The following is a 26,165-nucleotide window of genomic DNA, read 5'->3' as shown; positions in this document are numbered from 1 at the left end:
CGGTAAAGTTCGTCAAAACATGCAGACCAATAAATCTTAATAGTACCGGTAAAGTTTGTCAATACATGCAGACCAATACATCCTAATAGTACGGGTAAAGTTCGTCAAAACATGCAGACCAATACATCTTAATAGTACCGGTAAAGTTCGTCAATACATGCAGACTAATACATCCTAATTGTACCGGTAAAGTTCGTTAAAACATGCAGACCAATACATTCTAATTGTACCGGTAAAGTTCGTCAAAACATGCAGACCAATACATCCTAATAGTACCGGTAAAGTTCGTCAAAACATGCAGACCAATACATCCTAATAGTACCGGTAAAGTTCGTCAATACATGCAGACCAATACATCTTAATTGTACCGGTAAAGTTTGTCTAAACAAGTCAAACAATGCTTCTAATTACGGAAAGATTTGAATGGAGAAAACTGATCTGAGAGCAGCACTCCCTTTCTTTCCATCCTGTCAGAACTGATACATGATCCACTGGACGTGATACCTTATCGTGCTGCTGATCCAGTTTCCGCTGGTCTGACTGAGGTTGTGGAACCCAGGTAGTTGAGGTAATAATGAGACTATAAGGAGAACCAGTACTGAGTCAATGTGCAGGGGTACCAGGTAGTTGAGGTAATAATGAGACTATAAGGAGTACCAGTACTGAGTCAATGTGCAGGGTACCAGGTAGTTGAGGTAATAATGAGACTATAAGGAGAACCAGTACTGAGTCAATGTGCAGGGTACCAGGTAGTTGAGGTAATAATGAGACTATAAGGAGTACCAGTACTGAGTCAATGTGCAGGGTACCAGGTAGTTGAGGTAATAATGACACTATAAGGAGTATCAGTACTGAGTCAATGTGCAGGGTACCAGGTAGTTGAGGTAATAATGAGACTATAAGGAGTACCAGTACTGAGTCAATGTGCAGGGCTACCAGGTAGTTGAGGTAATAATGACACTATAAGGAGTATCAGTACTGAGTCCATGTTTAGGGCTACCAGGTAGTTTAGGTAATTGAGTTCATATGTACATGTAGGTAGTGGTAAAAGTAACAAGGCAATCAGGATGGAGATTCTATCTCTTCATCCAGGGAGTGCACACACACTCACACACAGGGAGGGAATGTTGTGTTTGTTTAATAATGTTTTAGGACTATGTAAATGGTCAAAAGGAAAAGCCTATGGATTATGAAAACAACCCAAATAAATGGGAGAGGAGAAATGACTAGAGACAGTGTTGTTTAACTCACTGACCATGAGTTCTTCTTACCTTTGTTCAGTAGAAATGTCTCCCTTTTTAAAGCTTAGAGGTTGATGCATAGACTTGTCACTCTTCATGGACACACAGCTGGGAACAGGGGAGGCTGGTCTCTCCTGCTTGATTGGTCTTCAACACAACAGAGACAACAAACATTACATCTCTCATCTACTCTGAGCTCAGAAGGGTAAACATAATTAGAGTTTCATTCCAAAACGCTATATATCCATTTTCAGAAATGTCCTTATATTTGCTGTTATTGTTTAAAGAAATTATGAAAGAGTTTGGTGTTTCTTCACTATCTAATCATGGTATGGGGTTGTACAATGACAGACATGCATTTGTTTAAAATCAATCACTTGATGGTTTCATTTCAGAGAGAAAAATAGTCATGTGTATTTTCTAAATGCTACATATCTGCCACACTCTCAGTGAAATCAGTAGTACTGCTAGGTTTTACACAGTAATAATATATATCTGCCCCACTCTCAGAGAATTCAGTAGTACTGCTAGGTTTTACACAGTATTAATATATATCTGCCCCACTCTCAGAGAAATCAGTAGTACTGCTAGGTTTTACACAGTAATAATATATATCTGCCTCACTCTCAGAGAAATCAGTAGTACTGCTAGGTTTTACACAGTAATAATATATATCTGCCACACTCTCAGAGAAATCAGTAGTACTGCTAGGTTTTACACAGTAATAATATATATCTGCCACACTCTCAGAGAAATCAGTAGTACTGCTAGGTTTTACACAGTAGTAATATATATCTGCCTCACTCTCAGAGAAATCAGTAGTACTGCTAGGTTTTACACAGTAATAATATATATCTGCCACACTATCAGAGAAATCAGTAGTACTGCTTGGTTTTACACAGTAATAATATATATCTGCCTCACTCTCAGAGAATTCAGTAGTACTGCTAGGTTTTACACAGTAATAATATATATCTGCCTCACTGTCAGTGAAATCAGTACTACTGCTAGGTTTTACACAGTAGTAATATATATCTGCCTCACTGTCAGTGAAATCAGTATTACTGCTAGGTTTTACACAGTAGTAATATATATCTGCCTCACTCTCAGAGAAATCAGTAGTACTGCTAGGTTTTACACAGTACTAATATATATTTGCCTCACTCTCAGAGAAATCAGTAGTACTGCAAGTTTTTATACAGTCAAATCTGACCGACCGGCTCGATTCGGTCTTATTGTCGCAAAATTTGATACTGTGTTTTTCACATTGGATTATAGTAGAGACTCAGTGCTTGAAAATGGTATATAGGACACTACAGTTGAGGAACAATGGGAAAGTCATTCTGCGTTGAACGTTGATAAACTTGTAACCTCACTTTTGAGAAAATGTCCTTTTTAAGGTTTTGGTACGAACTGGAGAGCTCTCCTTTTGTCTACAGTGCTGTTACTTTGGTAGATAATGTCAGCCATCAAAAAAATATATTTATTTTATATATACAGTGGGGGAAAAAAGTATTTAGTCAGCCACCAATTTTTCAAGTTCTCCCACTAAAAAATATGAGAGAGGCCTGTAATTTTCATCATAGGTACACTTCAACTATGACAGACAAAATTGAAAAAAAATCCAGATAATCACATTGTAGGATTTTTAATGGATTTATTTGCAAATTATGGTGGAAAATAAGTATTTGGTCACCTACAAACAAGCAAGATATCTGGCTCTCACAGACCTGTAACTTCTTCTTTAGAGGCTCCTCTGTCCTCCACTCGTTACCTGTATTAATGGCACCCGTTTGAACTTGTTATCAGTATAAAAGACACCTGTCCACAACCTCAAACAGTCACACTCCAAACTCCGCTATGGCCAAAACCAAAGAGCTGTCAAAGGACACCAGAAACAAAATTGTAGACCTGCACCAGGCTGGGAAGACTGAATCTGCAATAGGTAAGCAGCTTGGTTTGAAGAAATCAACTGTGAGAGCAATTATTAGGAAATGGAAGACATACAAGACCACTGATAATCTATATGGGGTTCCACGCAAGATCTCACCCCGTGGGGTCAAAATGATCCCAAGAACAGTGAGCCAAAATCCCAGAACCACACGGGGGGACCTAATGAATGACCTGCAGAGAGCTGGGACCAAAGTAACAAAGCCCACCATCAGTAACACACTACGCCGCCAGGGACTCAAATCCTGCAGTGCAAGACGTGTCCCCCTGCTTAAACCAGTACATGTCCAGGCCCGTCTGAAGTTTGCTAGAGAGCATTTGGATGATCCAGAAGAAGATTGGGAGAATGTCATACGGTCAGATGAAACCAAAATAGAACTTTTTGGTAAAAACTCAACTCGTCGTGTTTGGAGGACAAAGATTGCTGAGTTGCATCCAAAGAACACCATAGCTACTGTGAAGGATGGGGGTGGTAACATCATGCTTTGGAGCTGTTTTTCTGCAAAGGAACCAGGACGACATATCCGTGTAAAGGAAAGAATGAATGGGGCCATGTATCATGTGATTTTGAGTGAAAACCTCCTGCCATCAGCAAGGGCATTGAAGATGAAACGTGGCTGGGTCTTTCAGCATGACAATGATCCCAAAAACACCGCCCGGATAACGAAGGAGTGGCTTCGTAAGAAGCATTTCAAGATCCTGGAGTGGCCTAGCCAGTCTCCAGATCTCAACCCCATAGAAAATCTTTGGAGGGAGTCGAAAGGCTGTGTTGCCCGGCAACAGCCACAAAACATCACTGCTCTAGAGGAGATCTGCATGGAGGAATGGGCCAAAATACCAGCAACAGTGTGTGAAAACCTTGTGAAGACTTACAGGAAACGTTTGACCTCTGTCATTGCCAATAAAGGGTATATAACAAAGTATTGAGATAAACTTTTGTTATTGACCAAATACTTATTTTCCACCATAATTTGCAAATAAATTCATAAAAAATCCTATAATGTGATTTTCTGGATTTTTTAAAATCATTTTGTCGGTCATAGTTGAAGTGTACCTATGATGAAAATTAGCTTGGCCCCAGTGATGTACTGGGCAATACGCACTACCCTCTGTAGTGCCTTGCGGTCGGAGGCCAAGCAGTTGCCATACCAGGCAGTGATGCAACCAGCCAGGATGATCTCGATGGTGCAGCTGTAGAACGTTTTGAGGATCTGAGGACCCATGCCAAATCTTGTCAGTCTCCTGAGGGGGAATAGGTTTTGTCGTTCCCTCTTCCCGACTGTCTTGGTGTGCTCGGACCATGTTAGTTTATTGGTGATGTGGATGCCAAGGAACTTGAAGCTCTCAACCTGCTCCACTTCAGCCCCGTCGATGAGAATGGGGGAGTGCTCGGTCCTCTTTTTCCAGTAGTCCACAATTATCTCCTTAGTCTTGCATATGTTGAGGCATAGGTTGTTATTCTGCCAACACCCGACCAGGTCTCAGACCTCCTCCCTATAGGCTGTCTCGTCGTTGCCGGGGATCAGGCCTACTACTGTTGTGTCATCGTCAAACTTAATGATTGTGTTGGAGTCGTGCCTGGCCATGCAGTCATGAGTGAACAGGGATTACAAGAGGGGGCTGAGCACGCACCCTTGAGGGGTCCCTGTGTTGAGGATCAGTGTGGCGGATGTGTTGTTACCTACCCTTACCACCTGGGTGCGGCCTGTCAGGAAGTCTAGGATCCAGTTGCAGAGGGAGGTGTTTAGTCCCAAGGTCCCTATCGTATTGATGAGCTTTGAGGGCCCTATGGTGTTGATTGCTGAGCTGTAGTCAGTGAATAGCATTCTCACATAGGTGTTCCTTTTGTCCAGGTGGGAAAGGGCAGTGGGGAGTCCAATAGAGGTTGCATCATCTGTAGATCTGTTAGGTGGTGTGAAAATCGGAGTGGATCTTGCGTTTCTGGGATAATGGTGTTGATATGAGCCACGTTTTATGTTCAATCAATCAATTGAGTTATATTTTGCTACTTGTAGGCTACTGTTTGTAATTTGTCTCAATTTATTTTATGATGTGTAGCCTAACGTGATTTAGTGCAATTTTATTGGGTAGCATTAGAATAAGAGTCTTCAATATTTGCAGCCATAGGTGATAATATTTCTCTAGGTGCTGATCCGTCATCAGTATTGTGAAATAATTATAATATTAACTTCATAAAGCTAGGGGGCAGTATCCTGAAATTCGGAGAGTCTGGCGTTCCCGAAGTGAACTGCCTGTTACTCAGGCCTAGAAGCCTGGATATGCATATAATTGGTAGATAAAACTGTTAAAATAATGTCTGTGAGTATAACAGAATTGATATGGCAGGCGAAAACCCCAGGAAAATCCATCCAGGAAATGGGATTTTTTTGATGTGTCATTGTTTTCCATTGACTTCCTATTGAATAAAGTGGGATTTAGCGCCCAGATTGCAGTTCTTACGGCTTCCACTAGATATCAACAGTCTTCATACATGGTTTCAGGCTTGTTTAATAATACGTTTTAGGAAGAGGACATTTTCCCTGTCACTCTAGGTTTACGCGCATGACCATGTTTACGCTCTCCGATCTTTTTCCTTTCTATTGAATACACTGTTGTCCGGTTGATATATGATCGATTATATAGATATTTGAGAACCTAAGGATTTATCTTAAGGCTAGGTGGGCGCTAGCGTCCCACCTCGACAACATCCGGTGAAATTGCAGAGTGCCAAATTCATTAATAATAAAAAAATATATATATACATATAGATATATAATATATATATAAAAATCTTAATATTAAACATTCATGAAAATACAGTGTCATACATGATTCTTTAGCTTAGAATCTTGGTAATCGAACCGCTTTGTCGGATTTACAATAGCCTTTACGGCGAAAGCATAGCATTTGATCGTCCGAGGACAGCGCCTCACCAACTTTCTGCATTAGCAAAAATTCATAACCTGCACAAGTGTCATAAAACTCAAAAATAGTGATAAAATAAAAGACTTACCTTTGAAGATCTTCCTCTGTTGGCAATCCAATGGGTCCCAGGAACACAATAAATTGACGTTTTGTTCGATAAAGTCCCTTTAAATCTCCAAAACTCTGTTTTGTTGGTGCGTTCTGTTCAGTAATCCACTGGCTCAATGGCGTTCAAAACATGCAGACCAATACATCCTAATAGTACCGGTAAAGTTCGTCAAAACATGCAGACCAATACATCTTAATAGTACCGGTAAAGTTCGTCAAAACATGCAGACCAATACATCTTAATAGTACCGGTAAAGTTCGTCAAAACATGCAGACCAATACATCCTAATAGTACCGGTAAAGTTAGTCAAAACATGCAGACCAATACATCCTAATAGTACCGGTAAAGTTCGTCAAAACATGCAGACCAATACATCCTAATAGTACCGGTGAAGTTCATCAAAACATGCAGACCAATAAATCTTAATAGTACCGGTAAAGTTCGTCAATACATGCAGACCAATAAATCTTAATAGTACCGGTAAAGTTCGTCAATACATGCAGACCAATACATCCTAATAGTACCGGTAAAGTTCGTCAAAACATGCAGACCAATACATCTTAATAGTACCGGTAAAGTTTGTCAATACATGCAGGCCAATACATCTTAATAGTACCGGTAAAGTTCGTCAAAACATGCAGACCAATACATCTTAATAGTACCGGTAAAGTTCGTCAATACATGCAGACCAATACATCCTAATAGTACCGGTAAAGTTTGTCAAAACATGCAGACCAATACATCCTAATAGTACCGGTAAAGTTCGTCAAAACATCCAGACCAATACATCTTAATAGTACCGGTAAAGTTTGTCAATACATGCAGACCAATACATCCTAATTGTACCGGTAAAGTTCGTCAAAACATGCAGACCAATACATCTTAATAGTACCGGTAAAGTTCGTCAATACATGCAGACCAATACATCCTAATTGTACCGGTAAAGTTCGTCAATACATGCAGACCAATACATCCTAATTGTACCGGTAAAGTTCGTCGAAACAAATCAAACAATGCTTCTAATTCCGGAAAGATTTGAATGCAGAAAACTGATCTGAGAGCAGCACTCCCTTTCTTTCCATCCTATCAGAACTGATACATGATCCACCGGACGTGATACCTTATCGTGCTGCTAATCCAGTTTCCGCTGGTCTGCCTGAGGTTGTGGAACCCAGGTAGTTGAGGTAATAATGAGACTATAAGGAGAACCAGTACTGAGTCAATGTGCAGGGTACCAGGTAGTTGAGGTAATACTGAGACTATAAGGAGTACCATTACTGAGTCAATGTGCAGGGTACCAGGTAGTTGAGGTAATAATGAGACTATAAGGAGTACCATTACTGAGTCAATGTGCAGGGCTACCAGGTAGTTGAGGTAATAATGACACTATAAGGAGTATCAGTACTGAGTCCATGTTTAGGGCTACCAGGTAGTTTAGGTATTTGAGTTCATATGTACATGTAGGTAGTGGTAAAAGTAACAAGGCAATCAGGATGGAGATTCTATCTCTTCATCCAGGGAGTGCACACACACACTCACACACAGGGAGGGAATGTTGTGTTTGTTTAATAATGTTTTAGGACTATGTAAATGGTCAAAAGGAAAAGCCTATGGATTATGAAAACAACCCAAATAAATGGGAGAGGAGAAATGACTAGAGACAGTGTTGTTTAACTCACTGACCATGAGTTCTTCTTACCTTTGTTCAGTAGAAATGTCTCCCTTTTTAAAGCTTAGAGGTTGATGCATAGACTTGTCACTCTTCATGGACACACAGCTGGGAACAGGGAGGCTGGTCTCTCCTGCTTGATTGGTCTTCAACACAACAGAGACAACAAACATTACATCTCTCATCTACTCTGAGCTCAGAAGGGTAAACATAATTAGAGTTTCATTCCAAAACGCTATATATCCATTTTCAGAAATGTCCTTATATTTGCTGTTATTGTTTAAAGAAATTATGAAAGAGTTTGGTGTTTCTTCACTATCTAATCATGGTATGGGGTTGTACAATGACAGACATGCATTTGTTTAAAATCAATCACTTGATGGTTTCATTTCAGAGAGAAAAATAGTCATGTGTATTTTCTAAATGCTACATATCTGCCACACTCTCAGTGAAATCAGTAGTACTGCTAGGTTTTACACAGTAATAATATATATCTGCCCCACTCTCAGAGAATTCAGTAGTACTGCTAGGTTTTACACAGTATTAATATATATCTGCCCCACTCTCAGAGAAATCAGTAGTACTGCTTGGTTTTACACAGTAATAATATATATCTGCCTCACTCTCAGAGAATTCAGTAGTACTGCTAGGTTTTACACAGTAATAATATATATCTGCCTCACTGTCAGTGAAATCAGTACTACTGCTAGGTTTTACACAGTAGTAATATATATCTGCCTCACTGTCAGTGAAATCAGTATTACTGCTAGGTTTTACACAGTAGTAATATATATCTGCCTCACTCTCAGAGAAATCAGTAGTACTGCTAGGTTTTACACAGTACTAATATATATTTGCCTCACTCTCAGAGAAATCAGTAGTACTGCAAGTTTTTATACAGTCAAATCTGACCGACCGGCTCGATTCGGTCTTATTGTCGCAAAATTTGATACTGTGTTTTTCACATTGGATTATAGTAGAGACTCAGTGCTTGAAAATGGTATATAGGACACTACAGTTGAGGAACAATGGGAAAGTCATTCTGCGTTGAACGTTGATAAACTTGTAACCTCACTTTTGAGAAAATGTCCTTTTTATGGTTTTGGTACGAACTGGAGAGCTCTCCTTTTGTCTACAGTGCTGTTACTTTGGTAGATAATGTCAGCCATCAAAAAAATATATTTATTTTATATATACAGTGGGGGAAAAAAGTATTTAGTCAGCCACCAATTTTTCAAGTTCTCCCACTAAAAAATATGAGAGAGGCCTGTAATTTTCATCATAGGTACACTTCAACTATGACAGACAAAATTGAAAAAAAATCCAGATAATCACATTGTAGGATTTTTAATGGATTTATTTGCAAATTATGGTGGAAAATAAGTATTTGGTCACCTACAAACAAGCAAGATATCTGGCTCTCACAGACCTGTAACTTCTTCTTTAGAGGCTCCTCTGTCCTCCACTCGTTACCTGTATTAATGGCACCCGTTTGAACTTGTTATCAGTATTAAAGACACCTGTCCACAACCTCTAACAGTCACACTCCAACTCCACTATGGCCAATACCAAAGAGCTGTCAAAGGACACCAGAAACAAAATTGTAGACCTGCACCAGGCTGGGAAGACTGAATCTGCAATAGGTAAGCAGCTTGGTTTGAAGAAATCAACTGTGGGAGCAATTATTAGGAAATGGAAGACATACAAGACCACTGATAATCTATATGGGGCTCCACGCAAGATCTCACCCCGTGGGGTCAAAATGATTCCAAGAACAGTGAGCAAAAATCCCAGAACCACACGGGGGGACCTAATGAATGACCTGCAGAGAGCTGGGACCAAAGTAACAAAGCCTACCATCAGTAACATACTACGCTGCCAGAGACTCAAATCTTGCAGTGCCAGACGTGTCCCCCTGCTTAAACCAGTACATGTCCAGGCCCGTCTGAAGTTTGCTAGAGAGCATTTGGATGATCCAGAAGAAGATTGGGAGAATGTCATACGGTCAGATGAAACCAAAATATAACTTTTTGGTAAAAACTCAACTCGTCGTGTTTGGAGGACAACGATTGCTGAGTTGCATCCAAAGAACACCATAGCTACTGTGAAGGATGGGGGTGGTAACTTCATGCTTTGGGGCTGTTTTTCTGCAAAGGAACCAGGACGACATATCCGTGTAAAGGAAAGAATGAATGGGGCCATGTATCATGTGATTTGGAGTGAAAACCTCCTGCCTTCAGCAAGGGCATTGAAGATGAAACGTGGCTTGGTCTTTCAGCATGACAATGATCCCAAAACACCGCCCGGGCAACGAAGGAGTGGCTTCGTAAGAAGCATTTCAAGGTCCTGGAGTGGCCTAGCCAGTCTCCAGATCTCAACCCCATAGAAAATCTTTGGAGGGAGTTGAAAGGCTGTGTTGCCCAGCAACAGCCACAAAACATCACTGCTCTAGAGGAGATCTGCATGGAGGAATGGGCCAAAATACCAGCAACAGTGTGTGAAAACCTCGTGAAGACTTACAGGAAACATTTGACCTCTGTCATTGCCAATAAAGGGTATATAACAAAGTATTGAGATAAACTTTTGTTATTGACCAAATACTTATTTTCCACCATAATTTGCAAATAAATTCATTAAAAATCCTATAATGTGATTTTCTGGATTTTTAAAAATCATTTTGTCTGTCATAGTTGAAGTGTACCCTATGATGAAAATTAGCTTGGCCCCAGTGATGTACTGGGCAATACGCACTACCCTCTGTAGTGCCTTGCGGTCGGAGGCCAAGCAGTTGCCATACCAGGCTGTGATGCAACCAGCCAGGATGATCTCGATGGTGCAGCTGTAGAACGTTTTGAGGATCTGAGGACCCATGCCAAATCTTGTCAGTCTCCTGAGGGGGAATAGGTTTTGTTGTTCCCTCTTCCCGACTGTCTTGGTGTGCTCGGACCATGTTAGTTTATTGGTGATGTGGATGCCAAGGAACTTGAAGCTCTCAACCTGCTCCACTTCAGCCCCGTCGATGAGAATGGGGGAGTGCTCGGTCCTCTTTTTCCTGTAGTCCACAATTATCTCCTTAGTCTTGAATATGTTGAGGCATAGGTTGTTATTCTGCCAACACTCGACCAGGTCTCGGACCTCCTCCCTATAGGCTGTCTCGTCGTTGCCGGTGATCAGGCCTACCACTGTTGTGTCATCGTCAAACTTAATGATTGTGTTGGAGTCGTGCCTGGCCATGCAGTCATGAGTGAACAGGGATTACAAGAGGGGGCTGAGCACGCACCCCTGAGGGGTCCCTGTGTTGAGGATCAGCGTGGCGGATGTGTTGTTACCTACCCTTACCACCTGGGTGCGGCCTGTCAGGAAGTCTAGGATCCAGTTGCAGAGGGAGGTGATTAGTCCTAAGGTCCTTATCGTATTGATGAGCTTTGAGGGCCCTATGGTGTTGATTGCTGAGCTGTAGTCAGTGAATAGCATTCTCACATAGGTGTTCCTTTTGTCCAGGTGGGAAAGGGCAGTGGGGAGTCCAATAGAGATTGCATCATCTGTAGATCTGTTAGGGTGGTGTGAAAATTGGAGTGGATCTTGCGTTTCTGGGATAATGGTGTTGATATGAGCCACGTTTTTTGTTCAATCAATCAATTGAGTTATATTTTGCTACTTGTAGGCTACTGTTTGTAATTTGTCTCAATTTATTTTATGATGTGTAGCCTAACGTGATTTAGTGCAATTTTATTGGGTAGAATTAGAATAAGACTCAATATTTGCAGCCATAGGTGATAATATTTCTCTAGGTGCTGATCCGTCATCAGTATTGTGAAATAATTATAATATTAACTTCATAAAGCTAGGGGGTAGTATCCTGAAATTCGGAGAGTCTGGCGTTCCCGAAGTGAACTGCCTGTTACTCAGGCCCAGAAGCCTGGATATGTATATAATTGGTAGATAAAACTGTTAAAATAATGTCTGTGAGTATAACAGAACTGATATGGCAGGCGAAAACCCCAGGAAAATCCATCCAGGAAATGGGATTTTTTTGATGTGTCATTGTTTCCATTGACTTCCTATTGAATAAAGTGGGATTTAGCGCCCAGATTGCAGTTCTTACGGCTTCCACTAGATGTCAACAGTCTTCATACATGGTTTCAGGCTTGTTTAACTTCTTTCTCCTACCCTCTACTTTTTCGAACATTCTGTTAAAAATCGCGCAACATTTCAGCGCCCTGCTACTCATGCCAGGAATATAGTATATGCATATGATTAGTATGTGTGGATAGAAAACACTCAGACGTTTATAAAACTGGTTAAATAACGGATGTGGCTTTACCAGAACGGGAGTTTCATCGAAAAGCGCAGGAAAACCTGATCACTGAAAATGGAAAAATATATCCCTGCGCGACTTGAACCCATTGATAAAGGTGAACCACATTTAATGGGGCTGAGGTTGCAATACCTACAGCTTCCACACGGTGTCTAGAGTCTTGTCATTTGCCTACTATTTGTTTCTTGGTCAAACAGATGCAAGGCAGCACAGTTCTTCAGGTCTCGGACCGGATATTTTGGTTGAGATTCTACCCGGACATTTTTCCTGACGGACAGCTATAGAATATATTTTGTCTTGTGATTAATTTGATCGTTTATTAACGTTTACTAATACCTAAAGTTGCATTACAAAAGTATTTCGAAGTGTTTTGTGAAAGTTTATCGTCGACTTTTTGAATTAAAAAAAAATGACGTTACGTTATGAAACGCTGTTTTTTTCCGTTTATCACACAGTCTACATAGAACGATATCTAGGCTATATATGGACCGATTTAATCAAAAAAAGACTCAATAGTGATTATGGGACATCTAGGAGTGCCAACAAAGAAGATGGTCAAAGGTAATGAATGTTTTCTATTTTATTGTGCGGTTTGTGTAGCGCCGAATATGCTAATTATTTTGTTTACGTCCCCTGCGGGTCTTTTGAGGTGTTACATGCTATCAGATAATAGCTTCTCATGCTTTCGCCGAAAAGCATTTTAAAAATCTGACTCATTGCCTGGATTCACAACGAGTGTAGCTTTAATTCAATACCCTGCATATGTATTTTAATGAACGTTTGAGTTTTAACTAATACTATTAGCATTTAGCGTAGCGCATTTGCATTTCCAGAGCTCTAAATGGGACGCAAGCGTCTCAGTAGGAGCAAGAGGTTAATAATACGTTTTAGGAAGAGGACATTTTCACTGTCACTCTAGCTGACTTGACTGGTTAAATAAAGGTCAAATAAAATAAATAAAATAAATATATGATCGATTATATAGATATTTGAGAACCTAAGGATTTATCTTAAGGCTAGGTGGGTGCTAGCGTCCCACCTCGACAACATCCGGTGAAATTGCAGAGTGCCAAATTCATTGATAAAAATATATATATATATATATAATATATATATATAAAAATCTTAATATTAAACATTCATGAAAATACAGTGTCATACATGATTCTTTAGCTTAGAATCTTGGTAATGAACCGCTTTGTCCGATTTACAATAGGCTTTACGGCGAAAGCATAGCATTTGATCGTCTGAGGACAGCGCCTCACTAACTTTCTGCATTAGCATAAATTCATAACCTGCACAAGTGTCATAAATCTCAAAAATAGTGATAAAATAAATGACTTACCTTTGAAGATCTTCCTCTGTTGGCAATCCAATGGGTCCCAGGAACACAATAAATGGACGTTTTGTTCGATAAAGTCCCTTTAAATCTCCAAAACTCTGTTTTGTTGGTGCGTTCTGTTCAGTAATCCACTGGCTCAAAGGCGTTCAAAACATGCAGACCAATACATCCTAATAGTACCGGTAAAGTTTGTCAAAACATGCAGACCAATACATCCTAATAGTACCGGTAAAGTTTGTCAAAACATGCAGACCAATACATCTTAATAGTACCGGTAAAGTTTGTCAATACATGCAGACCGATACATCCTAATTGTACCGGTAAAGTTTGTCAAAACATGCAGACCAATACATCCTAATAGTACCGGTAAAGTTCGTCAAAACATGCAGACCAATACATCCTAATAGTACCGGTAAAGTTTGTCAAAACATGCAGACCAATACATCCTAATAGTACCGGTAAAGTTCGTCAAAACATGCAGACCAATACATCTTAATAGTACCGGTAAAGTTTGTCAATACATGCAGACCAATACATCTTAATAGTACCGGTAAAGTTAGTAAATACATGCAGACCAATACATCCTAATTGTACCGGTAAAGTTCGTCAATACATGCAGACCAATACATCTTAATAGTACCGGTAAAGTTCGTCAATACATGCAGACCAATACATCCTAATTGTACCGGTAAAGTTTGTCAAAACATGCAGACCAATACATCTTAATAGTACCGGTAAAGTTCGTCAATACATGCAGACCAATACATCTTAATAGTACCGGTAAAGTTCGTCAATACATGCAGACCAATACATCTTAATAGTACCGGTAAAGTTCGTCAATACATGCAGACCAATACATCTTAATAGTACCGGTAAAGTTCGTCAATACATGCAGACCAATACATCTTAATAGTACCGGTAAAGTTCGTCAATACATGCAGACCAATACATCTTAATAGTACCGGTAAAGTTCGTCAATACATGCAGACCAATACATCTTAATAGTACCGGTAAAGTTCGTCAATACATGCAGACCAATACATCCTAATTGTACCGGTAAAGTTTGTCAAAACATGCAGACCAATACATCCTAATTGTACCGGTAAAGTTTGTCAAAACATGCAGACCAATACATCTTAATAGTACCGGTAAAGTTTGTCAAAACATGCAGACCAATACATCCTAATTGTACCGGTAAAGTTTGTCAAAACATGCAGACCAATACATCTTAATAGTACCGGTAAAGTTTGTCAAAACATGCAGACAAATACATCCTAATTGTACCGGTAAAGTTTGTCAAAACATGCAGACCAATACATCTTAATAGTACCGGTAAAGTTCGTCAATACATGCAGACCAATACATCCTAATTGTACCGGTAAAGTTTGTCAAAACATGCAGACTAATACATCTTAATAGTACCGGTAAAGTTCGTCAATACATGCAGACCAATACATCTTAATTGCACCGGTAAAGTTTGTCAAAACATGCAGACCAATACATCTTAATAGTACCGGTAAAGTTTGTCAATACATGCAGACCAATACATCCTAATTGTACCGGTAAAGTTTGTCAAAACATGCAGACCAATACATCTTATTTGTACCGGTAAAGTTCGTCAATACATGCAGACCAATACATCCTAATTGTACCGGTAAAGTTTGTCAATACATGCAGACCAATACATCCTAATAGTACCGGTAAAGTTCGTCAATACATGCAGACCAATACATCTTAATAGTACCGGTAAAGTTTGTCAATACATGCAGACCAATACATCCTAATAGTACTGGTAAAGTTTGTCAATACATGCAGACCAATACATCTTAATAGTACCGGTAAAGTTCGTCAATACATGCAGACCAATACATCCTAATTGTACCGGTAAAGTTTGTCAATACATGCAGACCAATACATCCTAATAGTACCGGTAAAGTTCGTCAATACATGCAGACCAATACATCTTAATAGTACCGGTAAAGTTTGTCAATACATGCAGACCAATACATCTTAATTGTACCGGTAAAGTTCGTCGAAACAAGTCAAACAATGCTTCTAATTAAGGAAAGATTTGAATGGAGAAAACTGATCTGAGAGCAGCACTCCCTTTCTTTCCATCCTGTCAGAACTGATACATGATCCACTGGACGTGATACCTTATCGTGCTGCTGATCCAGTTTCCGCTGGTCTGCCTGAAGTTGTGGAACCCAGGTAGTTGAGGTAATAATGAGACTATAAGGAGTACCAGTACTGAGTCAATGTGCAGGGGTACCAGGTAGTTGAGGTAATAATGAGACTATAAGGAACACCAGTACTGAGTCAATGTTACGGGTACCAGGTAGTTGAGGTAATAATGAGACTATAAGGAGTACCAGTACTGAGTCAATGTGCAGGGTACCAGGTAGTTGAGGTAATAATGAGACTATAAGGAGAACCAGTACTGAGTCAATGTGCAGGGTACCAGGTAGTTGAGGTAATAATGAGGCTATAAGGAGAACCAGTACTGAGTCAATGTGGAGGGTACCAGGTAGTTGAGGTAATATGTACATGTAGTTCGGGGAAAAAGTGACTAGGCAATCAGGATGGAGGTTACATCTCCTCACCCAGGGAGCTCACACTCACACACACACACACACACACACACACACACACACACACACACACACACACACACACACACACACACACACACACACACACACACACACACACACACAGGGAGGGAATGTTGTGTTTGTTTAATATTGTTTTAGGACTATGGAAATGGACAATATGATGAGCCTATGGATTATGAAAACAACAACAATAAATGGGAAAATGGGAGGAGAAATGACTAGAGACAGTGTTGTTTAACTCACTGACCAGGACCCATGAGTTCTTCTTACCTTTGTTCAGTAGAAAAGTCTTCCTCTCTAAAGTTTATCGGATGTTCCATAGACCGGTCACTCTTCATGGACCCACAGCTGGGAACAGGGGAGGCTGGTCTCTCCTGCTTGATTGGTCTTCAACACAACAGAGACAAACATTACATCTCTCATCTACTCTGAGCTCAGATGGGGAAACCAAAACACTATATATCACTTTTCAGAAATGTTAGTAAATTAGCTTTTATTTCAAAGCATTTCTGAGAGAGATTGGTGTGCTTTTTCTCTATCTAATCATGGCATGGGACTGTTCACTAGCTAATCATGGGATTGTTCACTATCTAATCATGGGATTGTTCACTAGTTAATCATGGGATTGTTCACTAGCTAATCATGGGTTCACTATCTAATCATGGGATTGTTCACTATCTAATCATGGGATTGTTCACTATCTAATCATGGGATTGTTCACTATCTAATCATGGGATTGTTCACTAGCTAATCATGGGGTTGTTCACTAGTCTAATCATGGGATTGTTCACTATCTAATCATGGGATTGTTCACTAGTTAATCATGGGATTGTTCACTATCTAATCATGGGATTGTTCACTAGTTAATCATGGGATTGTTCACTAATCATGGGATTGTTCACTATCTAATCATGGGGTTGTTACCAGGTAGTTGAGGTAATATGTACATGTAGTTCGGGAAAAAGTGACTAGGCAATCAGGATGGAGGTTACATCTCCTCACCCAGGGAGCTCACACTCACGCACACACACACACACTCACTCACTCACACACACACACACTCACTCACACACAGATACACAGATACACACACACACACACACACACACACACACACACACACACACACACACACACACACACACACACACACACAGGGAGGGAATGTTGTGTTTGTTTAATATTGTTTTAGAACTATGAAAATGGACAATATGATGAGCCTATGGATTATGAAAACAATAAATGGGAAAATGGGAGGAGAAATGACTAGAGACAGTGTTGTTTAACTCACTGACCAGGACCCATGAGTTCTTCTTACCTTTGTTCAGTAGAAAAGTCTCCCTCTCTAAAGGATATAGGAGGTTCCATAGACCAGTCACTCTTCATGGACACACAGCTGGGAACAGGGGAGGCTGGTCTCTCCTGCCTGATTGGACTTCAACACAACAGAGACAAACATTACATCTCTCATCTACTCTGAGCTCAGATGGGGAAACATAAGAAGAGTTTCACAAATATAACTGACTTCCAGACGTTAGTTAATGGCGCGAGCAGTGTGTCATTTTTTATGACGGAATTCATTTAGCGTCGCGAGCGTTGTAGTCAGTCTGTCAGCCCCGCTAAAAGGCTGGTGTCGTTACTCTGCTTCTCCGGGGCATGTTGAGGTAAATTTACTAACCGGGAGGATTGAATTAAGTAATTTATTGGAGGGCTGGAAGACGCACTCTCGGGGTTGTTTACTCACAATATCAGATATTAAGATGATTTTTATAATGAATGTATACTGAGGTTGAGGTTCTGACGAGTGATTATTTACCCGGGGTTCAATACCTGCTATTGAGGCGCCCTGAAAATAATATTCAAAAGTTCGGTCCTTGGACACAGAGGGGTTAAACACTAACGTTACCGTCCATCTAGTGAAGAGAGGAGAACCGGACAGAGGTAGCCAGCATCCGTCAACGAGAGAGGGAGAAGTCTTAGCTTGGTTAGTTAGCAGGTCGTTCGTCTGTCCCTCGTCTCGATGATGATGATGAATCCGGTGAACCACAAAATGAAACAAGGACAGAGAGTGAAAAGGATCTGGCTACACTCATACTGTCCCTGACCGTTAAGAAAAAAGCAAATTGAACAGTAAACGTCGGCGTCTCAACACTAAAACAAACTCTGTCGTTATTCCCCAAGATCACCTCAGTCCACTCTGCGCGTAACCGGCTTGGCGCCACACCGAACGGGGACGCGGACGGTTCTGTACGGGGACGCGGACAGTCCCAGAACGCGGACATGATCAGTGCAACACAATCAACTAAACCCAGTCTTTACAGTGGGTTACATTAGTAATATTCATTTTTTATCATTTTTTATTATTATGTAAAACAAACATTCTATGTTTTTTTATAACAATATGTTGAGATCTGGGACCATACCCACAAAGCGTCTCAGAGTACAACATTGGTCGTATAAGTGCTGAGAATAAACACATTTGACACTTATGGGTATAAATTAAAGCTATGCATGAAGTCTCTAGTCCCACCTAGTCGGTAGATATTTAGGACACCTGGTGAGCTGTCCTAAGTAGTTAAGAGTTAACAGCAGGTGTCTTGATAATACTATAGAATAATGCAGTGAGTCAGTGGTTCCTGCGCCACATGTAATTGCTTTGTAGTAGTTAAAAATAATGTTTCACATTTCTATATGATCAATCGATAAATAATGTAGACCTACATGCAACAGTATGTCTTGTGCTTTTGGCAATGATTTATGTATAATAATTATGTAAACAAGTGATAAGTATGTCTGTGGCGGAAGGTAGCCTCGTGGTTAGAGTGTAGAGGTGGCAGGTAGCCTTGTGGTTAGAGTGTAGAGGTGGCAGGTAGCCTCGTGGTTAGAGTGTAGAGGTGGCAGGTGGCCTCGTGGTTAGAGTGTAGAGGTGGCAGGTGGCCTCGTGGTTAGAGTGTAGAGGTGGCAGGTAGCCTCGTGGTTAGAGTGTAGAGGTGGCAGGTAGCCTCGTGGTTAGAGTGTAGAGGTGGCAGGTAGCCTCGTGGTTAGAGTGTAGAGGTGGCAGGTAGCCTCGTGGTTAGAGTGTAGAGGTGGCAGGTGGCCTCGTGGTTAGAGTGTAGAGGTGGCAGGTAGCCTCGTGGTTAGAGTGTAGAGGTGGCAGGTAGCCTCGTGGTTAGAGTGTAGAGGTGGCAGGTAGCCTCGTGGTTAGAGTGTTGGCCAGTAACCGAAAGGTTGCTAGATCAAATCCCTGAGCTGACAAGGTAAGTAAAAAACTGCCCCTGAACAAGGCAGCCATTGTAAATAACATTTGCTAACCATGTGTATGTGACCAATAACATCTGCTAACCATGTGTATGTGACCAATAACATCTGCTAACCCTGTGTATGTGACCAATGACATCTGCTAACCATGTGTATGTGACCAATGACATCTGCTAACCCTGTGTATGTGACCAATAACATCTGCTAACCCTGTGTATGTGACCAATAACATCTGCTAACCCTGTGTATGTGACCAATGACATCTGCTAACCCTGTGTATGTGACCAATAACATCTGCTAACCCTGTGTATGTGACCAATGACATCTGCTAACCATGTGTATGTAACCAATGACATCTGCTAACCATGTGTATGTAACCAATGACATCTGCTAACCATGTGTATGTAACCAATAACATCTGCTAACCATGTGTATGTGATCAATAACATCTGCTAACCATGTGACCAATAACATCTGCTAACCATGTGTATGTAACCAATGACATCTGCTAACCATGTGTATGTAACCAATAACATCTGCTAACCATGTGTATGGGACCAATAACATCTGCTAACCCTGTGTATGTGACCAATGACATCTGCTAACCCTGTGTATGTGACCAATAACATCTGCTAACCCTGTGTATGTGACCAATAACATCTGCTAACCATGTGTATGTGATCAATAACATCTGCTAACCATGTGTATGTGATCAATAACATCTGCTAACCATGTAACCAATAACATCTGCTAACCATGTGTATGTGACCAATAACATCTGCTAACCCTGTGTATGTGACCAATGACATCTGCTAACCATGTGTATGTGACCAATGACATCTGCTAACCCTGTGTATGTGACCAATAACATCTGCTAACCCTGTGTATGTGACCAATAACATCTGCTAACCCTGTGTATGTGACCAATGACATCTGCTAACCCTGTGTATGTGACCAATAACATCTGCTAACCCTGTGTATGTGACCAATGACATCTGCTAACCATGTGTATGTAACCAATGACATCTGCTAACCATGTGTATGTAACCAATGACATCTGCTAACCATGTGTATGTAACCAATAACATCTGCTAACCATGTGTATGTGATCAATAACATCTGCTAACCATGTGACCAATAACATCTGCTAACCATGTGTATGTAACCAATGACATCTGCTAACCATGTGTATGTAACCAATAACATCTGCTAACCATGTGTATGGGACCAATAACATCTGCTAACCCTGTGTATGTGACCAATGACATCTGCTAACCCTGTGTATGTGACCAATAACATCTGCTAACCCTGTGTATGTGACCAATAACATCTGCTAACCATGTGTATGTGATCAATAACATCTGCTAACCATGTGTATGTGATCAATAACATCTGCTAACCATGTAACCAATAACATCTGCTAACCATGTGTATGTAACCAATGACATCTGCTAACCATGTGTATGTAACCAATAACATCTGCTAACCATGTGTATGGGACCAATAACATCTGCTAACCCTGTGTATGTGACCAATGACATCTGCTAACCCTGTGTATGTGACCAATAACATCTGCTAACCCTGTGTATGTGACCAATAACATCTGCTAACCATGTGTATGTGACCAATAACATCTGCTAACCATGTGTATGTGACCAATAACATCTGCTAACCATGTGTATGTGACCAATAACATCTGCTAACCCTGTGTATCTGACAAATAACATCTGCTAACCATGTGTATGTGACCAATAACATCTGCTAACCCTGTGTATGTGACCAATAACATCTGCTAACCCTGTGTATGTGACCAATAACATCTGCTAACCCTGTGTATCTGACCAATAACATCTGCTAACCATGTGTATGTGATCAATAACATCTGCTAACCATGTGTATGTAACCAATGACATCTGCTAACCATGTGTATGTAACCAATAACTTCTGCTAACCATGTGTATGTAACCAATAACTTCTGCTAACCATGTGTATGTGACCAATTTGATTTATATCTGGGAATAAGTTTGTTCATGTGTTGGCTTTAGGTTCATTGTCCCCAAGTGTCCCCACATTGTCCCCACAGTGACCCCACAGCGCCCCAAGGGTCCCCACAGCGCCCCCAAGTGTACTGCTAGGTTTTACACGTTAATAATATATATCTGAACTTTACAAATGATACACTTGTGACATCAATATTTCAATATTTAAAAACTTATTCAAAACTGTAATATGACATTAGTAAGTCATATTATTAAGGTTACAATTGAAAATGCTTGTAATCTAACACCTCCTGCCTCAGACCACTAGAACAGCTGAGTAATCTAACACCTGCCTCAGATCACAAGAACAGCTGAGTAATCTAACACCTGTCTCAGACCACTAGAACAGCTGAGTAATCTACCACCTGCCTCAGATCACAAGAACAGCTGAGTAATCTAACACCTGCCTCAGATCACAAGAACAGCTGAGTAATCTACCACCTGCCTCAGATCACAAGAACAGCTGAGTAATCTAACACCTGCCTCAGACCACTAGAACAGCTGAGTAATCTAACACCTGTCTCAGACCACTAGAACAGCTGAGTAATCTAACACCTGCCTCAGACCACTAGAACAGCTGAGTAATCTAACACCTGCCTCAGACCACTAGAACAGCTGAGTAATCTACCACCTGCCTCAGACCACTAGAACAGCTGAGTAATCTAACACCTGTCTCAGACCACTAGAACAGCTGAGTAATCTACCACCTGCCTCAGACCACTAGAACAGCTGAGTAATCTAACACCTGCCTCAGACCACTAGAACAGCTGAGTAATCTAACACCTGTCTCAGACCACTAGAACAGCTGAGTAATCTACCACCTGCCTCAGACCACTAGAACAGCTGAGTAATCTAACACCTGTCTCAGACCACTAGAACAGCTGAGTAATCTAACACCTGCCTCAGACCACTAGAACAGCTGAGTAATCTAACACCTGCCTCAGACTACTAGAACAGCTGAGTAATCTACCACCTGCCTCAGACCACTAGAACAGCTGAGTAATCTACCACCTGCCTCAGACCACTAGAACAGCTGAGTAATCTACCACCTGCCTCAGATCACAAGAACAGCTGAGTAATCTAACACCTGCCTCAGACCACTAGAACAGCTGAGTAATCTACCACCTGCCTCAGACCACTAGAACAGCTGAGTAATCTACCACCTGCCTCAGACCACTAGAACAGCTGAGTAATCTACCGGAGAATATCAACACCAAACTCAGTGCTAGTGAATGACGCTCAACCTGTCTTCATCATAAGGGAGGTTTCTGAGTCAAAGGTGAACAAGGTGATTAGCTCACTAAAGAACTCTAAAGCCAAAGCTGTGTTTGGGATGGACTCTACCTTTCTTAAAAACTACAAAGAGTCACTCATTGGCCCCATTACTAAGGTCACCAACACATCTATTGGTCTCGGTGTGTTTCCAAGGGTATGGAAGTCGGCCATAATAACGGCCATCTTTAAATCAGGAGACCCTGCTGACGTGAGTAACTACAGGCCCATTAGTATACTACCTGTGGTGTCAAAGGTTGTTGAAAAGTGTGTAGCAGAACAACTGATTAACCACCTCAACAACAGCCCCTTCACATTACACTCCATGCAGTTTGGCTTCAGAGCGAAACACTCCACAGAAACGGCCAACTGCTTTCTTCTGGAAAATGTGAAGTCCAAGATGGACAAAGGGGTGCTGTTGGGGCTGTGTTTCTGGACCTAAGGAAGGCTTTTGATACTGTTAACCATGAGATTCTCATCACAAAATTGTCCAAGTTCAACTTTTCCCCTGATGCCTTGAGATGGATGAAATCATACCTTGAAGGCAGAACTCAGTGTGTCAGAGTGAGCAATGAGCTGTCGCCCACTCGTAGCTATGATGTGGGCGTGCCCCAAGGGTCAATACTGGGGCCCCTCCTGTTCAGTCTGTACATTAATGATCTGCCTTCTGTCTGTACTGGGTCTGAAGTTCAAATGTATGCAGATGATACAGTGATATATGTGCAAAGAGCAAACAACAAGCTGCACAAGAACTCACTACTGTAATGGTCCAGGTTACATAGTGACTCACTACTGTAATGGTCCAGGTTACTCAGTGACTCAGTGACTCACTACTGTAATGGTCCAGGTTACATAGTGACTCACTACTGTAATGGTCCAGGTTACATAGTGACTCACTACTGTAATGGTCCAGGTTACATAGTGACTCACTACTGTAATGGTCCAGGTTACATAGTGACTCACTAGTAATGGTCCAGGTTACATAGTGACTCACTACTGTAATGGTCCAGGTTACATAGTGACTCACTACTGTAATGGTGACAGGTTACATAGTGACTCACTACTGTAATGGTCCAGGTTACATAGTGACTCACTACTGTAATGGTCCAGGTTACATAGTGACTCACTACTGTAATGGTCCAGGTTACATAGTGACTCACTACTGTAATGGTCCAGGTTACATAGTGACTCACTACTGTAATGGTCCAGGTTACATAGTGACTCACTACTGTAATGGTCCAGGTTACATAGTGACTCACTACTGTAATGGTCCAGGTTACATAGTGACTCACTACTGTAATGGTCCAGGTTACAAAGTGGCTCAGTGACTCGTGTTTGCATCTCAATGTGAAAAAAACTGTTTGCATGTTCTTCACAAAGAGGGCAACAGATGCTACTGAGCCAGATGTCTATGTGTCAGGGGAGAAGCTCCAGGTGGTATCCGATTTTAAGTACCTTGGCATCATACTTGATTCCAACCTCTCTTTTAAAAAGCATGTGAAAAAGGTCATTCAAATAACTAAATTCAATCTAGCTAATTTCCGATTTATACGAAATTGTTTGACTACAGAGGTAGCAAAACTGTACTTCAAATCTATGATACTCCCCCACTTAACATACTGCTTGACTAGTTGGGCCCAAGCTTGCTGTACAACATTAAAACCTATTCAGTCTGTCTACAAACAGGCTCTCAAAGTGCTTGATAGGCATCATCATTGTCACATCCTTAGAAAACATGAGCTCTTGAGTTGGGAAAATCTTGTGCAATACACCGACGCATGTCTTGTATTCAAGATCCTTAATGGCCTGGCTCCCCCTCCACTCAATATTTTTGTTAAACAGAAAACCCAGACATATGGCAGCAGATCCACAAGGTCTGCCATGAGAGGTGACTGTATAGTTCCCCTAAGGAAAAGCACCTTTAGTAAATCTGCATTCTCTGTGAGAGCTTCCCATGTCTGGAATACACTGCCATCAGACACACATAACTGCACCACATATCACACTTTCACAAAATGCTTGAAGACATGGCTAAAGGTCAATCAGATTTGTGAACATGGTCCCTAGCTGTGTGTTGCCCCTTTCCATGTTGTCTGTAGCTTGTGAGGTATGGAAACACTTTGTTGCTTTTATGAATTTTGTCTTGCTGCTTTTTGTTCTATGTTGCTCTGTCTGTATGCTATGTCTTGCTTGTCCTATGTTGCTATGTTGCTGTGTCTATGGTGCTATTGTCTATATTGTAATTGTTTTTAATAACCTGCCCAGGGACTGCGGTTGAAAATTAGCCGGCTGGCTAAAACCGGCACTTTTACTGAAACGTTGATTAATGTGCACTGTCCCTGTAAAAATAAAATAAACTAAACTAAACTAAACCTGCCTCAGACCACTAGAACAGCTGAGTAATCTACCACCTGCCTCAGACTACTAGAACAGCTGAGTAATCTAACACCTGAGGATATGTATACCAGACATGTTACCTTGTCCCGAACCCCCCCCCCCCACGAGCCGAATACAGCAGGTGTACTGTGAAATGCTGACTGATGAGCTCTTTCCCAATAATGCAGTTAAAAGTATGAAAAATGTGCTAAAAAAACAATAATGAGACTATAAGGAGTACCAGTACTGAGTCAATGTGCAGGGTACCAGGTAGTTGAGGTAATAATGAGACTATAAGGAGTACCAGTACTGAGTCAATGTGCAGGGTACCAGGTAGTTGAGGTAATAATGAGGCTATAAGGAGAACCAGTACTGAGTCAATGTGCAGGGTACCAGGTAGTTGAGGTAATAATGAGACTATAAGGAGTACCAGTACTGAGTCAATGTGCAGGGTACCAGGTAGTTGAGGTAATAATGAGACTATAAGGAGTACCAGTACTGAGTCAATGTGCAGGGTACCAGGTAGTTGAGGTAATAATGAGGCTATAAGGAGTACCAGTACTGAGTCAATGTGCAGGGTACCAGGTAGTTGAGGTAATAATGAGACTATAAGGAGTACTATGAGTCAATGTGCAGGGTACCAGGTAGTTGAGGTAATAATGAGACTATAAGAGTACCAGTACTGAGTCAATGTGCAGGGTACCAGGTAGTTGAGGTAATAATGAGGCTATAAGGAGTACCAGTACTGAGTCAATGTGCAGAGTACCAGGAAGTTGAGTTAATAATGAGACTATAAGGAGAACCAGTACTGAGTCAATGTGCAGGGTACCAGGTAGTTGAGGTAATAATGAGACTATAAGGAGTACCAGTACTGAGTCAATGTGCAGGGTACCAGGTAGTTGAGGTAATAATGAGACTATAAGGAGTACCAGTACTGAGTCAATGTGCAGGGTACCAGGTAGTTGAGGTAATAATGGGACTATAAGGAGAACAAAGTACTGAGTCAATTTGGAGTGGTACCAGGTAGTTGAGGTAATAATGAGACTATAAG

The 26,165-nt window shown here is 41.0% G+C and overlaps 1 protein-coding gene and 2 long non-coding RNA genes across 34 annotated transcripts in view; 2 read left to right on the top strand and 1 right to left on the bottom strand.

The window, feature by feature from the left end:
* Positions 1 to 18,215, bottom strand: part of LOC127919307 (NLR family CARD domain-containing protein 3-like) — a 45,663-nt gene extending 27,448 nt beyond the window's left edge. The window contains exons 1-3 of one of the 8 annotated variants that reach the window (XM_052502809.1): positions 18,076 to 18,215; positions 16,440 to 16,556; positions 1,272 to 1,388 (exon numbers count right to left, since the gene is read on the bottom strand). In XM_052502809.1, coding sequence (XP_052358769.1) covers positions 1,272 to 1,388; positions 16,440 to 16,507 — 185 coding nt within the window. In that variant the 5' untranslated portion in view covers positions 16,508 to 16,556; positions 18,076 to 18,215. Of the gene's footprint in view, positions 1 to 1,271; positions 1,389 to 7,924; positions 8,041 to 16,439; positions 16,557 to 17,487; positions 17,819 to 18,075 lie in introns of those variants that run through there. The other 7 variants (XM_052502813.1, XM_052502808.1, XM_052502812.1 and 4 more) reach the window with 7 other exon arrangements.
* LOC127919309 (uncharacterized) lies at positions 572 to 26,165 on the top strand. 22 transcript variants are annotated; one of them, XR_008102549.1, is made up of 7 exons: positions 572 to 695; positions 759 to 821; positions 15,775 to 15,838; positions 15,902 to 16,027; positions 25,394 to 25,708; positions 25,893 to 26,081; positions 26,147 to 26,165. It is a non-coding gene; the product is annotated as an uncharacterized LOC127919309 (long non-coding RNA). The 22 variants fall into 22 exon arrangements; XR_008102545.1 differs by lacking the exon at positions 15,775 to 15,838 and adding an exon at positions 7,410 to 7,472; XR_008102532.1 differs by lacking the exon at positions 15,775 to 15,838 and adding exons at positions 7,410 to 7,472; positions 25,830 to 25,856 and having other exon boundaries at positions 572 to 821; positions 25,921 to 26,081.
* LOC127919310 (uncharacterized) lies at positions 21,637 to 25,105 on the top strand. Of its 4 annotated transcripts, XR_008102552.1 has the most exons (4): positions 21,637 to 23,544; positions 23,586 to 23,684; positions 23,716 to 23,748; positions 23,783 to 25,105. It is a non-coding gene; the product is annotated as an uncharacterized LOC127919310 (long non-coding RNA). The 4 variants fall into 4 exon arrangements; XR_008102553.1 differs by lacking the exon at positions 23,716 to 23,748 and having other exon boundaries at positions 23,619 to 23,684; XR_008102554.1 differs by lacking the exon at positions 23,716 to 23,748 and having other exon boundaries at positions 23,816 to 25,105.

Source organism: Oncorhynchus keta, unplaced genomic scaffold (genome assembly GCF_023373465.1).
Source record: "Oncorhynchus keta strain PuntledgeMale-10-30-2019 unplaced genomic scaffold, Oket_V2 Un_contig_16315_pilon_pilon, whole genome shotgun sequence".
In the NCBI taxonomy this organism is placed as follows: Eukaryota; Metazoa; Chordata; class Actinopteri; order Salmoniformes; family Salmonidae; genus Oncorhynchus; species Oncorhynchus keta.
The sequence above is the reverse complement of the archived record's forward strand: the minus strand, read 5'-3'. Positions and strand labels throughout refer to the sequence as shown.